The sequence below is a fragment of the Herpailurus yagouaroundi genome, unplaced genomic scaffold (assembly GCF_014898765.1).
Source record: "Herpailurus yagouaroundi ecotype Mexico unplaced genomic scaffold, PumYag 67569, whole genome shotgun sequence".
In the NCBI taxonomy this organism is placed as follows: domain Eukaryota; kingdom Metazoa; phylum Chordata; class Mammalia; order Carnivora; family Felidae; genus Herpailurus; species Herpailurus yagouaroundi.
In genome coordinates, this window is record NW_024420375.1 from 2,361,019 (window position 1) to 2,376,688 (window position 15,670).

Genomic DNA, 15,670 nt, shown 5'->3' on the forward strand with positions numbered 1-15,670 from the left:
TGTTTCTCTTGCCTCAGGAGATGTATCTAGTAAGAAGCTGCTATCGCCAATGTCAAACAGGTTACTGCCTGTGTTCTCATCTAGGATTTTAATGGTTTCCTGCCTCATATTTAAATCTTTCATCCATTTTGAATTTATTTTTGTGTATGGTGTAAGAAGTGGTCCAGTTTCATTCTTTTGCACGTTGCTGTCCAGTTTTCCCAACACCATTTGTTGAAGAGACTATCTTTTTCCCTTTGGATATTCATTCCTGCTTTGTCGAAGATTAATTGACCATATAGTTGTGGGTTCATTTCTGTGTTTTCTATTCTGTTCCATTGATCTATGTGTCAATTTTTATGCCAGTACCATGGTGTTTTGATTACTACAGCTCTGAAATATAAATTGAAGTCTGAAATTATGATGCCTCCACCTTTGCTTTTCTTTTCCAAGACTGCTTTGGCTACTTGGGGTCTTCTGTGATTCCATACAAATTTTAGGATTGTTTGTTCTAGCTCCGTGAAATATGCTGGTGGTATTTTGATAGGGATTGCATTAAATGTGTAGATTGCTTTGGGTAGTATAGACAGTTTAGCAACATTTGTTCTTCCAATCCATGAGCATGAGATGTTTTTCTATTTCTTTGTGTCATCAATTTCTTTCATCAGTGTTTTATAGTTTTCAGAGGACAGATCTTCTATCTCTTTGGTTAGATTTATTCCTAGGCATCTCATGGTTTTTGGTGCAATTGTAAATGGGATTGATTTCTTGATTTCTCTTTCTGCTGCTTCATTATTGGTGTAAAGAAATGCAAGAGATTTCTGTACATTGATTGTGTATTCCGCAACTTTACTGAATTTGTGTATCAGTTCTAGCAATTTTTTGGTGGAATTTTTGGATTTTCTATATAGAGTATCATGTCATCTGCAAATAGTGAAAGTTTGACTTCTTCCTTGCCAATTTGGATACTTTTTATTTCTTTGTGTTTTCGATTGTGGCTAGAAATTCCAGTACTATGTTAAATAACAGTGGTGAGAGTGAACATTCCTGTCTTGTTCCTAACCATAGAGGACAAGCTCTCAGTTTTTCCCCTTTGAGGATGATATTAGCTGTGGGTTTTTCATATATAGCCTTTATTATATTGAGATATGTTTCCTTTAACCCTAGTTTGTTGAGGGTTTTTTTTTTTAACATGAATGGATGTTGTACTTTGTCAAATGCTTTTTCTGAATCTATTGAAAGGATCATATGGTTCTTATCGTTTCTTTTCTTAATGTGGTGTATCATGTTGGTTGATTTGCAAATATTGAACCACCTTGGAAGCCCAGGAATAAATCCTACTAGAAAATGCAAATAGTCTTGATCAAAATGAAGCTGGTGATAATTCTTTTGGGGACTACAAACTGTAAAGAGACACAAGGGAATTTTGGGGGGAGATGGAAACATTTTATATATCTTGATCCAGGTAATGGTTACATGCATGTACACACAGGTATATTAGTTTCCTATTGATGCTGTAGAACAATTTACCATAGACTTGGTGGCTTAAAAAAGTACTTACTCTCTTACAGTTCTGGAGGTAAGAAATCCAAAATCAGTTTCATTGGGCCAAAATCAAGTTGTCAGCCAGGCTACACCTGAACAGCAACAGCCACCTTGTGACCATAAGAGACTATGGGTTTGAATCCATGCCCTTGTCCCTCGAGAGCTGCATTCCTTGACTGTGGCCCCTTCCTCCATTTTCAAAGCCAATAACATAGCATCTTGCTTCAGTTCTCATATTGCCTTGTTTAGGTAGCCCAATTTCCTTCTAGCTACAGAGAAGCTATAGACGGAAACAGAGTTTTCCCTCTTTAAAAATACTAGTGGTTAAATTTAGGGCCCACCTAGATGATGCAGAATAATCATCTCAAGACCCTTAATTTAATCATGCCTGCAAAGTCCCTTTTGCCACATAAGGTAACATTCATAGGTTCCAGGGATTAGGACTGTATACCTTTGGGGTCCATAATTTAGCCTACCACAGTAAATACAAATATATCAAGCTGTGCCATTAAGATTTGTGTAATTTTCTGTTTGTAAATTATACCTCAGTCAAGCAATGCACATACTCCTAGAAAAGAGATAATGATTTAAGTTCAGTCATAGTAATGAATTAAAGACCTACCAGATCTATTCTCTTCCTGCTGAGAGGACCATGGATCTGAGCTGAAAGAGGGGAAAAGCTTCAAGTGTGGGTCTGGAGACAAAAATAAGCTGAAGGCTAGTCCAAAAGTACATTCATTCTGAAGTTTTGCCTTCCCCACAGACACCAACTTTGGCAAGTACATAACTCTCCTGTATGTCCAGCATTAGTTTCAGTCCCACTATGGTCCCTGCAGAGTCTGGGCTTCTGCCTCTAACTGAAAATCCCTGAGAAGGGCAGAGTAACAGCAACTAAAATACAAGCCCCTGGGTCATATACTGGCAAGAAATGGCAAAGGTTAACATAGTTAGCTGTACAAAAGGAATATGGGACAGCTGTCAGCTGTCGGCAGCCACAGTAAGGAGGAGGTAGGGAGGGCCCAGCCCTCTGAGCCACAGCCATAGCCATCCCCTGAGGAATGAGGGTTGAGGGCTGGCATCTATGGATAGATACTGAAGACCAGCCAACTCTATGGGGAGGTGGAGGCAGGGTAGGGTCCTGTATCCCCAGAGTTTGGAGGTTCTGTCTCTACATTCTCTATGTCCACAAAGCCTGGACCTGGCCCCTATGAGAAGGACAGCCAAGAAAGGAAGATTACTATTGCTGCTGCCACTATGGGGGTCCTGGCAGCTGTAGGACAGAAATATCTCTAATTCCGCGAGTGGTCATACGAGGCAAGTGAAGCTGCTTAGAGCGTATAACACGGACTTAGTTGGATTGGGGAGACTAAAAAACTGAGGGGGAAGGTTTACGTTAGGTGGGGGTGATAACAAATGTCAATTGCCTATTCCCTCCACATGCAACATCCTTTCCGGAGAACCTGCTCCTGGGCCAAGAATCTTTTGATACCTTCCTCTCCAACAAGAAAAGTTCAAGGCTCACAAACATGTGCACACACAGCTCAATACACTCAACCTCCCCTCCCCAATCACCACCCCCACTTACAGGAGATTGACTCCTGCTGTGCACATAAGCTGGGATAATCAAGGCTTCTGAACAGTATGCTTCAAGAGTCCTAAGTCCCATGTGGTGTGGGGCTGGGAAAGGGGCACTCTTTCCCAAACTTTTGGCTTTTGTGTGGCCTATAATAACTGATCAAGAGATACAGAAACACTAGTGTGTGACACAACACTCTCCTTTCGGAATCACAAAGGCCTATACTTTGAGTCCTCCTATTTCTATCCCTCACCATGCTTTTCCTTTAATGTCTCTGACTCCCCTTTGATCCCAGTCCTCAGGTTCAATGCCTCATAAGCCAAAACTCTGTAGTTCTTCTTCGCAAGTTCCCCTGACTTTAACACCATCAGATTCAACACCTACCCCCACCTTGTCCCAGCAGCAAGAACTTGCTAATCTTTAGCCACTAATCTTTTAGTCTTTAATCTGCTTTCCAAATTCTTGGCACCTGAGCTATTTATAAAGAAGTATTTTATGCCCCCCTCCCATAACTCTATTCTTCTTCGCTGACCCCCACCAATCTAAACTCAAAGGACCTTAAGTATAAGAGGCTGAGGAGGCGAGCATAGCAACCAGACCTGGAGACGGATGTGAGCTTCATCTCTCTCCCAAGGTAACAGTCCAAAGTCCTCTATTTCTAGCCTGTACTAGGTCCCATATCCCTTGCCTTTAGCATCCCCATTAACATATCAAGGAGCACTTGAGGAGCACCTTTCTTGACACAGCTAGCAGGCACTTGGGCTGAAAACCCTGTGAGAGACCTCTGGAATCTCCCTTAAGCTCACCCCTCAGGCCATACCTAATATGCATCAAGGAGAAGCACTAGACAGACATCTCCCTCTCTCTCAGGGTCTCTACTCCAAGGCCTAGCACCTGGGGACGTCGATGGGGATAACACTGGGAAAATTAGGGAAAGGTGAAGAGAGTGATGAACAGATTCAAGGAAGGCTTTCAACCTCCATGGAAGTTTCTGCCAAGAGCATGAGGACACCAACCCCTTCTCTCCCACACCTTTCTCCTCTCTTAGCTGAGAGTTAAGGCCACCATGAGGTGAACTCAGGCTCAGAATCCACTGCAGGAGCAAAAGCAGACAGAATCCATTTTTCTTCATTCATTCATTCATTCATTCATTCATTCATTTATTCATGTATCTAGCAAACATATCTTGACACCTACTGTGTGTTAGGTGATGTCCAGCCTCATCCAGTCCAATTTTCCTCATACTTGTCTGGATGGAGGCCTCTCTTGAGCCCCCTTCCAGACAAGTTTCTTCTCAATGAAGGTGCTCAAGAGTGCTCCAGCTATCCCAGGAAGCCTTGCTCCTTGTGGAGAATAGGCAATATGGTTAGTCAACAATTTGTAAAAATAGTTTTTTTCCCCCAGTGTCTGGGATGGGTGAGAGTATGACTGAATAAATAACCTTGGCAGGAGGGAGAATATAGGGCACTTGATGGTGGTGAGGCATGTATTTAAGGAGGAAAGGTTACACCACACTAGGTGTGTCTGGATGGTATCCCAGAGTGGGGCAAAAATAGGGACCAAATGAATGAGGAAGGCTCCTCTTTCCCTCTTCTCAGAAAAGGCTCAACATCAACTCCATGGCCAACTCGTCAAGGTAAGTAAGAACTCCTTCTAATTCTCTGATTCTGTGACTTGTCCCCTACCCAAATCCAAGTATTTGCCTTTGGGGTAGTGGAGTCTCCAACTTTTCCCCAACTTATAGCTTGAATTCTACTCCAATTACCTCCACCTTTGCACCATTTCATGTTCCTTGGGCCTCTTCTAATCCTAGGAATATTTCCCTTTTTCTCCCCCACTTCCCTTTCTTTTCTCTCCCTTCTTCTCTTCCCTTCTCTCCCAATGACCATCCCTATTTTCTTCCTGATTTTCTTTTTATAGGGTGTATAAGAAGACCTGCTCCAATGGGAAGGTGAGAGAACCTGGCCTAGCTGGGGAAATGAGGGGGCAAAAGGGATAGTTGGGTACATCCTTCAAGGTCTCAGGGGGAAATCCACTCAAAGATGATTATGGGGGGCGCCTGGGTGGCTCAGTTGGTTGAGCATCTGACTTTGGCTCAGGTCATGATCTCACAGCTCATGAGTTTGGGCTCTGCATCGGGCTCACAGAGCTCACTCACTTCAGATCCTCTGTCCCCCTCTCTCTCTGCCCCTCCCCAACTTGCATTCTGTCTCTCAAAAATAAAATAAAACAAACAAACAAACAAAAAAGATGACTAAGAGAATAACATGCAAAGTTGTTCCACAACAGCTTGCCATCTACCTGGGGAAACGGGACTTCGTGGACCATGTGGACATGGTGGATCCCATTGGTCAGTGAGTCCAAAAAGAGAACGATCCTTGGAAGAAGGGGAATAGGAGCCAGGGACTAAAAGAAAGACAAAAAGAGGGGCGTGCAGAAGATGAGGCCAATTAAAGGGAAAAATGGGAGGAAGTATTTCAGAGATTGATTCTGTTTCATAGTCTAAGGATTTTTCCTGACCAGGGTGCTGTTTTTCCTTCTCTACACAGATGGTGTAGTCCTGGTTGATCCTGATTACTTAAAAGGTCGAAAGTGTAAGTAAAAATTCTTTTGGCCTTTGTATGTGCCAGGGACCCCCAACTGAAATGTCACACACACACCAGACAAGTAACCTGAGTGAGTAGACTGGGCAAGTAGACTAGAGGGGTATAAGAAAACCAAAAAGTGGTTGGAACTGTGGATGCCTCATCTGGTGGGGGCTAACAACTGGGGATTTTTGCCCAGTGTGGCCAAATTTTCTGATTGTTGGAAAAGAACTGGAAATAAAGCTCAGAGTAAGACCTTCAGAGGCCCAAATCCTAAACAGATGATGGTACCTCTTCCCCAAGTAATATTCAAAATAGAAATAGAAATAGATTTCTAAACCAGAAATAAAATCTTATTTTTCAAAATTACACAGAATTGACATGTGTGCTGGACTTAAAATAGTTTCTTTCTAAAATTTCTGATTTTCTTTATTATTGTCAGCAGTACTATTGCTTCATTGTTAAAATGAACATGGGCATACACTGGCTATGGAAATATCCAGTATTCCAGAAATCCATATTTTTATGCAAATTTCCTGATTTTCAAATGTTGGCAACTAACTAAAAGATTTTTAAAGGCCTGGATAGATCAAAAAATGTTATTTTTTCTTAGGCTGGATATGACCCTCATATTGCCATTTTGCAACCTCTGGTATTATCTTCCCACCTCTTCTGTGGAAGGAAACCCCCTATCTTTTCTGTTAAAAAAAATCCCAAGAAACAGAGAAAACAGTAACTCTAGCAAGTAACAACAAGAGACATTACTATGGCCACAGTACTATAGATCAAGATTCCATTGAAATATTTTCTCATTTCTTTTTAAAATAATTTTTACTCTTTGATCCCATTAGATTGAAAATTGGGTTTGACTTGAAAAAGGCTCAGAACAAATTGATGAATACTAGTTCAAACATAACCTTTAAGATATTATGAGATAGGGGCACCTAGGTGGCTCAGTCAGGTAAGCACAGCTCAGGTCATGATTTCATGGTTTGTGTGCGCTGGCCCCTGCATTGGGCTCAATGCTGACAGTGTGGACAAAGCCGCTAGGGATTCTCTGTCTCTCTGCCTCTCCCTCACTCCTTCTCTCTCTGAAAAATAAACATAATAAACAAACAAACAGTGTGGATAAGCAGTTCAGCCAGTTTTATTTTTATTTTTTTTTCAACGTTTATTTATTTTTGGGACAGAGAGAGACAGAGCATGAACAGGGGAGGAGCAGAGAGAGAGGGAGACACAGAATCGGAAACAGGCTCCAGGCTCTGAGCCATCAGCCCAGAGCCTGATGCGGGGCTCGAACTCACGGACTGCTAGATGGTGACCTGGCTGAAGTCGGACGCTTAACCGACTGCGCCACCCAGGCGCCCCATCAGTTCAGCCAGTTTTAAATATCAGAGGAATTCTGGGGAATAACCAGTAAATTAACCAACTTGTGTAAGACTCTCAATTACTCTGTATTTCTAAAACCTAAATCATTTTTCACATTCCTAGCACATCTTCAGAATAACCTACAGGAAGAAATGTTTAGTTTAAAAAATACATGTTGATCTAGAAATAAGATGTGTTTTTTTCCTTTTATTTGCATCATTTTTATGTCCCTTAGTAGAGTTTTACATTATTATTCATTTAAGCTGTGTATATTTCTCTTTTTTAATGTTTATTCATTTCTGAGAGAGACAGAGAGAGCACAAGCAGGAGAGGAGCAGAGAGAGAGGGAGACACAGAATCCGAAGCAGGCTCCCAGCTCTGAGCTTTCAGCACAGAGCCTGACCCAGGGCTCAAACTCTAAAACCGTGAGATCGTGACCTGAGCCTAAGTCCGCAACCCAACTGACTGAGCCACCCAGGCACCCAAAGTTGTATATATTTCCTAAGTTTGTTCCTTAGCTATTTTATGTTTTTTCTACTTTTTTGAAGATAATTTTATCTGCATCATATTTTTTTTAATAATTTAAGTTTATGTATTCATTTTGAGAGAGACAGAGCACGAGCTGGGGAGGGCCAGAGAGATAAATATAGAGAGAGAGAATCCCAAGCAGGCTCTGCAGAATCAGCACAGAGCCCGACATACTGAAACCCACAAAACTGTGAGATCATCACCTGAGCCGAAATCAAGAGTCGGATGCTTAACCGACTGAGCCACCCAGGTGCCCCATATTTGCATCACATTTTCTGACATTTTTTTCTATCAAGTTCCATTTGTTGATGTAAAACATGCTTACACTGTACTACTGAGTGATAAAGGCCAGTGGTAGGGCAGTATATGTGCTTGTGTGAAAGATATGTTGTTTATCAAAAATCTATGTGGGATCTCTCTGTATTATTTCTTACAACTGCATGTGAATCTACAATGATCTCAGGTAAAAACTTCAATTTCAAAAAGGCAATGAGGAAGAAGTCATAAATAGCTAAGGTACCCTTATGTTTAATTATAGAAACAAATTTGGGAACCAAGTACAAGAATTTTTTTAATTTTTTTTAGTTTTGAGAGAGAGACAGGCAGAGTAAGAGTGGGGGAGGGGCAGATAGAGGAGACACAGAATCCAAACAGGCTCCAGGCTCTGAGCTGTCAGTGCAGAGTCTGACATGGGGCTTGAACCCACAAACCATGAGATCATGACCTGAGCAGAAGTCAGACACTACTGACTGAGCCACCCAGGCACCCCACAAGTGCAAGAGATATTAACAGCAGTTATCTCTGGAATATAATGTATGATGGCAGAGCTTTGATTTTTTTGTTTGTAGTTTCTGATTTTCACACAATTAATATGTATTATTTGTAAAACAAACCCAAACATAAGTAACTTTAATTCTAAAGTTGAATTTTTAAAAATGAATGTTGAATTTTTAAAAATGAAAACAAGCTATTTTCTAGCACGAAAAAAGGATGATCCTAAACTGTTGAAGAACCAGGAAGGATGAGGGGGGTGATGCCCTCCCCACTTGCAAACAGGGGGATGTGCCAATAACAATTCATCTGCTTACCGCCCTCACCTCGGGCTATTACATACATACCTTCTGCCTCACCCCTCCTGATCTTTTTCTGTCTTATTCCTCATCTTCATTTCCTCCCTCCCCATGCTTCCTTCCGGCCACCTCTTTTCCTGTCCTCATCTTCTCTGTCTTTTCCTTTCCTTTTTTCCTTCTTTCCTTTTCCTTTTCTTTCTCTCCCTCTTTTTAATTTTTTTTAATGTTTATTTACTTTTGAGAGAGAGAGAGAGAGAGAGAGAGAGCGCGAGACAGAGTGCAAGGTGGAGAGGAGCAGAGAGAGGGGGAGACACAGAATCCGAAGCAGGCTCCAGGCTCTGAGCTGTCAACACAGAGCCTGATGCAGAGCTCGAACCCACAAATCGCAAGATCGTGACCTGAGCTGAACTCAGACGCTTAACTAACTGAGCCACTCAGGTGCCCCACTTTCTCTCCCTCTTTAATTGGCTGTAATTGACAACCAAGGGGGGAATTTGTCATATCTTTTGAAAATTGTTAAGTATGTCTCCATTGTAGAAAAATTAAAAAGTACAGATGAAGTAAAAAGAGACTGCAATCCTGTCACTCAAAGATAATCACTAATAATATTTTAGCTCCTATTCATTCATAGTTTCCGTGCAAAAATAGCTATATTTTTATTTAATAGACTATATTATAAATATTTTCTAATCTTCTTTTTCACCTATGTCAATGTATTGCATGGGGGGTACCATAATATATTTAGCCAACCTTCAATCATTGGACATTTTTTGCTATTATAAATAACCCTGTAAAATATATACTGTGTGTGTGTGTGTGTGTGTTTGTGTGTGTACACAAACATATATATGTCCTTTGTATTGGTCCAATCATTTCCTTAGACTAAATGCCTAGAGAAGAAAACAATGGCCGAAGGGCATTCAGACATTTTTAAAGATTTCTATTGCCAAACTGCCTTACAAAATCAATTGTTTCTCAACTGACTCTCCCTCCTGCAGTACATGAGACTGCCCATTGCCCCAGTCCTTATAAACGCTACCATTATCATTACTCTCAGTCCTCATTGTATCTTTTGAATATAGATTCCTTTTCCTTGTGCTTAATTTTAGAAGCAGATAATCTGGCTGTTCAGTAGATAATTTTGATCTCTTAAAAATACTGAAATAAGTTGCTTTCTACTAGTGTGTGGCTGTTGGTAGTTTTCTTTCCTTTGGGTCAGGGCTCCTGATAGAAGTAAGATTCCAAACCCCTGTTTTACATCTTTTCTTCCCTCAATCTCTATCACTCTGTCCTTGGACAGGTAGCCCTCTGTACCCCATCCCACTCTTCATTGAAGCCCTCATAGTTCATTTTCCCCTAATTTTAGGCATCAGCTGCAAAGCATGAGTTCACTTATAACTGTTCAATTTCTGCCAATATTCCCATGATCATGATCGTCATTCAAATCTATAATTACAATTTCCAAAGTGATTTCTCATACGTCAACTCCTCACATTAATTCCTATGAGTTAGATTGGGCATGCACAAGCGTGGGCATTGGAGTCAAAAGGCCTGGGTTGAAATCCTGGGCTGTCACTTAATGGCTCTGAGCTCATTGTCTCTACCTGTAAAGCAGAGATAATAATACCTCAGAGGATTGTTGTGAAGGCTAAAGAACATATGGAGAGCTTGTAGTGCAATCCTGTTATTGACAGGTGCAATAACTGAGGCTCAGAGAACTCGAGGGATTTGTACAAGTCATATTCAAGCCCAGATAGTCTGACCCTAGAATTATGTAATAAATACCCTGTACCCACCACCTAGCTTTAAAAAAGAACTACAGAAACAAACTGGTCTCCCATGTGTCCTTCCTTAATCCCATTCCCCTTCCTCCTCTCCTCCGTCCTCCTCTCCTCCTCCCCGGGAATCACTATCTCGCATTTGGTGTTTATTATTCCTCTGATGTTCCTATACTTCTACTTCATAGTTATGTATCTGTGAGAAGCTCTGGTATTGCTCGATTGCTCTACATGCTTTTAAACTTCATATACACAATATCAGATTATGCATATCATTCTGAAACTAGCTTTTTTTAATACTCAATAGTTTTTGAGACTTACCCACGTTAATACATGGAGTGCTAGTTCACTTATTTTAAGCTCAGCTTAGCATTCTATTATAGGAACATACCATAACTGTATTACCCATTCTTTCATTGACTGATTGATAGATATTGAAATTATTTCCGATTTTATGCTATGGCAAATACTGATGCAAATACATTCTCATATGAATCTCCTCATAAATATGAGCAAGAGTTCCTCTAAATTCTTCTTAGGTCATAATATACAAGCAGATTGAGTTTTACTGGATAGTGCCAGTTTTCCAAAGTTGTTGTACTAATATATACTCAGACCAGGAGTGTGCAATGAACTCCTGTTGCTCCACTTGTTCACCAACACTTCGTATTGGCAGACTTTCAAATTTTTTCACAGTCTTATGTGTGTGAAATGTTATCTTATTGTGGTTTTAGTTTGCATTTATCTGATTACTGATGAGAGTGGACATGTTTTCCTGTCTTATCGGCTATTCTATTTTGTGCTTCTGCAAAGAGCTTATTCATATTCTTTGCACACTCCTATATTGGTATTTTTCAATTATTGATTTGTGGGAGTTCTTTACGTATCACAAAGGTGAAGCTTTTTTATTGAAGTATAGTTGACACACAGTGTTACCTTAGTTTCAGGTTAGGAATGCTAAACTTTTGTTTGTTACGTATGTTGCAAATATTTTCTCCCAGGCTTTTGCTTGTTTCAGTATTTATAAAGACTCTTAAAGAAAAGAAGTTTGAAAATTTACTGTAGTCAAATGTATTTATCCTTTTCTTCATGGCCATATGGTTTCAATCATACTACATTGTCTCTCCATGTCTTCCTATGAGCCATTTAAGAACTTCCTTTCTCCCTCGGGCATGACAGTTCACTCTCTTTTCCTCCTTTGCCTGCAGTGTTTGTCATGTTGACATGTGCCTTTCGCTATGGCCATGATGACTTGGACGTGATCGGTCTGACATTCCGCAAAGATCTGTATGTACAGGTGCAGCAAGTGTTCCCACCTGAGCCCACCAGCACCCAGGGGCCCCTCACAGTACTACAGGAGCGACTGCTGCAAAAGTTGGGGGACAATGCCTACCCCTTTACCCTGCAGGTACTGGCCCCCAAATCCTGGGCAAGGTTTCCAGGGAATGTTAAGAGAGGAAGCTACAGAAGGAAAACAAAGTGGGGGGGGATCCCTATTTCTTCTGTTTGCTGACCTCCTTCTGATCCCCTAGATGGTTGTTAACCTGCCCTGTTCGGTGACACTGCAGCCAGGTCCCGAAGATGCGGGAAAGGTGAGGTCTGGGTTCTGAGAAAGAGGGATAGTCAGTGCTAGGATGAAGGACAGAGGGACAAATGAAAAAGACTGGCAAAATGGACAGCTAAGGGATGGGGTCAGGCATTTCCTTATAGACCCAAGAGGAAAGGATAGGCAGTGTTAGAAGTGAGTTCTCTTGGCCCCTTCACCTTTGCAGGCCTGTGGGATTGACTTTGAAGTGAAGAGCTTCTGTGCTGAAAACCTGGAGGAGAAAATCTCCAAGAGGTAGTCTTTGGTCCTCTCCAGAGTCCCTGTCTGTGCCAGGAAACAGATCTTGATCTCAGGACAGAAACAGCCCAGCTTCTAACCTCCATAGTACCATTGCTACCAACTCAGATGTCCAGCTCCGATCCCCCTCTGACTTCTCTTCTTTGCTCCAGGGCAGTAAACTGACTTTTCTGTAAAGGGCCAAAAAATAAACGCTTAGGCTTTTTGAGCCCTATGGTTTCTGTTTCTGTTACAACTACTCAACTCTGCCATTGGAGTGTGAAAGGCAGCCATAGATAGTATGTAAATGAATGAGCCGGGCTGTCTTCTGATACTTTATTTATAGACACTAAAATTTGAATTTTATATGATTTCCACATGCCATGAAATATTATCGTTCTTTTGATTTTTTTTTCAACCATTTAAAAATGTAATCACCGTTCTCAGCCTTGGGCCATACAAAAACAGGCCAGATTTGGCCAGTGAGCCATAGTCTGCTGACCCACGGTCTAGATGTCAACACTGAGGGTCTACTGGAATTCTCTGAGGGAGGTTTTACCTCACCTCCACCCCAACCCCAAGCCAGGACTGGGCCATGGGGTTGGCATGGAGCTCTATGAGTCCCAGAGATGTTCTGGCTGACCTCTTGGCCTCTCTTCAGAGACTCTGTGCGGCTGGTGGTTCGAAAAGTACAGTTTGCACCCCTGGAACCAGGCCCTGGTCCCTGTGCCCAGACCGTCCGCCACTTCCTTTTGTCATCTCAGCCCCTACAACTCCAGGCCTGGATGGACAGGGAGGTTTGTGACCCCCCACTTCCTACCCCCTACCCTGCAAGCCCTCTGAAACCCTAATTCTTCACTGATTTCCTACTTGGGTAGACAGGGATGGAAGCCAGGGTGGCAATAGTGCTAAGGAAACAGAATTCTAGGTCTTGATCTGGGTGTTCTCCCTCCAACCTCATGATGAGCCTCTCCTCCTGCTCCAGGTTCACTACCATGGCAAACCCATCTCTGTCAATGTTTCTATCAACAACTGCACCAACAAGGTCATCAAAAAAATCAAGATTTCAGGTGAGTTTCTTTTCCTATCCCTCTGCACCTGGTCCCTAATCCACACATCTTTTTCCAAAATCCTGCCTCACCTATCCAGGCTGAATTTATCTAGACTTTCCCTTTAATGAAGGCTTATCAAAATACATATCTTTGTCCATAAGCATATCTTAGTACATCATGCATAGTGTAGCCATGAATAAGGTCACATCTGAGGGTGGTGAGTTGGGACCTTGAGGATGACTAACTGATTATAGTCATGTGCTTTTCCTGGCTGTTCAGTCGACCAGATCACAGACGTTGTCCTGTATTCCCTAGACAAGTACACCAAGACCGTGTTCATTCAGGAGTTCACGTGAGCTGGCACTGGGGCTGGGGTCAGAGAGCCAAGGGGTGGGTTGGTGGGAAAAGGGTCAGGGACTGGAAGCAAAGAAGGGGGTTCAGGAAAGAAGGAAGAGGGTAAGAGCCCAGGACTGAGGAAGGTCAACGTGAGGGCTGATGTAGAGAAAGGGAGGGATTCCCAGGAGAACTAGAGGGAGGATACCCATAACAGGACCATCAAAATGCTGAGAGAGGTCAAGGGCATAAGGATTTCCCACCAGAGCAAATTGTTCCCCCTCTGCACAGTCAGGCATGCCAGCTCTCCTGGATACTCCAGTAGGTTTGTGGAATTGTGCAAGATACTCTTGGGAATGAAAGTACATGTAATTGGCAAGCCTAGTCTAAGTTCTTTTCTTCTTCTCCTTTTAAAGGGAGACTATAGCTGCTAACTCCAACTTCTCTAAGAGCTTCGCAGTAACCCCACTCCTGGCTGCCAACTGCCAGAAACAGGGCCTGGCACTGGATGGCAAACTCAAGCATGGTGATACTAATCTGGCCTCTAGCACAATGTAAGCTCAAATGTAATTACCAGCCTCCATTTTCTATCTATGACCCATTCTGCATGCCATGTATACAGTTCTGAGGTTTCACCTGCAATGAAGTCTACCTATTTCTTTTTAAGTGGTTCTAGGCCAGTGTTCAGAGATCCCTGCAGGCCTGAGGGCCAAGAATAAGCTAAATAATGTCCACGGGACCAATGCCAGGCTTAGGTCACAGACAGCAAAAAAGGAAAGAGAGGAAAATTCTTTGCGTTGTCTAATATTTCACAGCTCACAAAGTCTTATATATATACTATATCTTTGTAAGAATCCCATTAAAGTAGGCTGGATATGTGTTCTTATTCTATTTTACACTTAAGGACCCTGAGGCTCAGAGAGACAAAAGGACTTGTCCAAATTTGCACAGCTAATAAGTGGCAGAGGTGGAAAGGATTCTACTATGTGTCATCTGGCTGTAGTGCCATGATCTCTAGAGTGGCTACTCTCTAGTGAAGACAGAAATGGAGTGAAAAGGCTAGGAGCTGAGAAATGAAGGAGGAAAAGGGCCAAAGAAGGAGAATGATATAATAGGAATTGATAGAATTCTATCCAATTATTCATTTGGCCCTATACCTTTAGAAGCCCTAGGGTTAGATGTGTCTTCCACCAAAAGCCATCTGCCACCATCTGACAAGTGCTCATCATCCCCTGCCCCTCTCCATGCCTTATCAATCTTATAACTATAGATTGTCATTGCTAGACCGACCCTTAGAAATCATCCAAACAGCATTATTTTATAGATAAAGGATCAGTATTCCAGAGCCATGAAGAGACTTTCCCAATATCATACAGTTTTCTGTGTCTTACTTTCCAATCAGTGAGCTTTCACTGAGTACCTGTTACATGCTCATTCCTATGCTAGGTAATATGGGAGGATATAAAGAAGTTTTAGATATGCTCTGCCTTCAGTCAATTTATGGCCTAGATGGGGAACAAAGAGGAATGCAAAAGCAATCGAAAGGTTAAATGATAGCACACATGGTTCAGATTAGAAATTCAACAGAAGTTAAAAGAAGACACCATAACTGGAGTGGGCTTCCCGGAGAAGACTAAATGAGCTAGATATTAAGGCATGCGCAGGATCTAGATAGCAACAGAGGAAGGAAAGAGCATTCCAGATTGGGAACACAGCATGGGCAAAGGCCAGAAAGGTGGGAATCTGCATGGCATGTTCTGAGTATGGAGAGAGGTTGGGTCTGCTCAGGTTGTATCCCAGGTGTTAGGGAGTTAGGGCAGAAAAGGTTAAAGAGGCTGAGTGGGGCCAGTTTGTTAAGGGTCGTGAAAGCCAAGCAGAAAGTAGTTATATTCAGAGATGTTGGTTCTTGAGCAGAGGGTGACATGGTAAAACTGGATGTAAGGAGCAGAAATGTGATTTCCATGAGTAGGAGAGATTAGAGCATGGGAGGCCTGTTAGAAAAGGTGCACAGGAAGGGACTGAGGGACTGAATAA

At 42.1% G+C, this 15,670-nt stretch overlaps 2 protein-coding genes across 24 annotated transcripts in view; one reads left to right on the forward strand and one right to left on the reverse strand.

Moving 5' to 3' along the window:
* Nucleotides 1–1,245: 1,245 nt before the first annotated feature.
* PDZD11 (PDZ domain containing 11) overlaps nucleotides 1,246–15,670 on the reverse strand; it is a 24,949-nt gene continuing 10,524 nt past the window's right edge. For 4 of the 10 annotated variants that reach the window (XM_040467813.1, XM_040467806.1, XM_040467809.1 and 1 more), the window contains 2 exons: nucleotides 5,402–5,506; nucleotides 4,244–4,446 (listed from right to left, as the gene is read on the reverse strand). In XM_040467813.1, the coding sequence (XP_040323747.1) occupies nucleotides 4,423–4,446; nucleotides 5,402–5,506 (129 nt within the window). In that variant the 3' untranslated portion in view covers nucleotides 4,244–4,422. Of the gene's footprint in view, nucleotides 1,383–2,146; nucleotides 2,188–4,243; nucleotides 4,447–5,401; nucleotides 5,507–11,313; nucleotides 12,443–15,670 lie in introns of those variants that run through there. The other 6 variants (XM_040467816.1, XM_040467810.1, XM_040467815.1 and 3 more) reach the window with 4 other exon arrangements.
* ARR3 (arrestin 3) overlaps nucleotides 3,603–15,670 on the forward strand; it is a 14,108-nt gene continuing 2,040 nt past the window's right edge. For 10 of the 14 annotated variants that reach the window (XM_040467791.1, XM_040467792.1, XM_040467796.1 and 7 more), the window contains exons 1-12: nucleotides 4,448–4,465; nucleotides 4,699–4,736; nucleotides 5,021–5,051; nucleotides 5,390–5,450; nucleotides 5,650–5,694; nucleotides 11,638–11,837; nucleotides 11,962–12,021; nucleotides 12,202–12,269; nucleotides 12,913–13,048; nucleotides 13,237–13,321; nucleotides 13,583–13,655; nucleotides 14,053–14,190. In XM_040467791.1, coding sequence (XP_040323725.1) covers nucleotides 4,463–4,465; nucleotides 4,699–4,736; nucleotides 5,021–5,051; nucleotides 5,390–5,450; nucleotides 5,650–5,694; nucleotides 11,638–11,837; nucleotides 11,962–12,021; nucleotides 12,202–12,269; nucleotides 12,913–13,048; nucleotides 13,237–13,321; nucleotides 13,583–13,655; nucleotides 14,053–14,190 — 938 coding nt within the window. In that variant the 5' untranslated portion in view covers nucleotides 4,448–4,462. Of the gene's footprint in view, nucleotides 3,735–4,447; nucleotides 4,466–4,698; nucleotides 4,737–5,020; nucleotides 5,052–5,389; nucleotides 5,451–5,649; nucleotides 5,695–11,637; nucleotides 11,838–11,961; nucleotides 12,022–12,201; nucleotides 12,270–12,912; nucleotides 13,049–13,236; nucleotides 13,322–13,582; nucleotides 13,656–14,052; nucleotides 14,191–15,670 lie in introns of those variants that run through there. The other 4 variants (XM_040467795.1, XM_040467799.1, XM_040467805.1 and 1 more) reach the window with 4 other exon arrangements.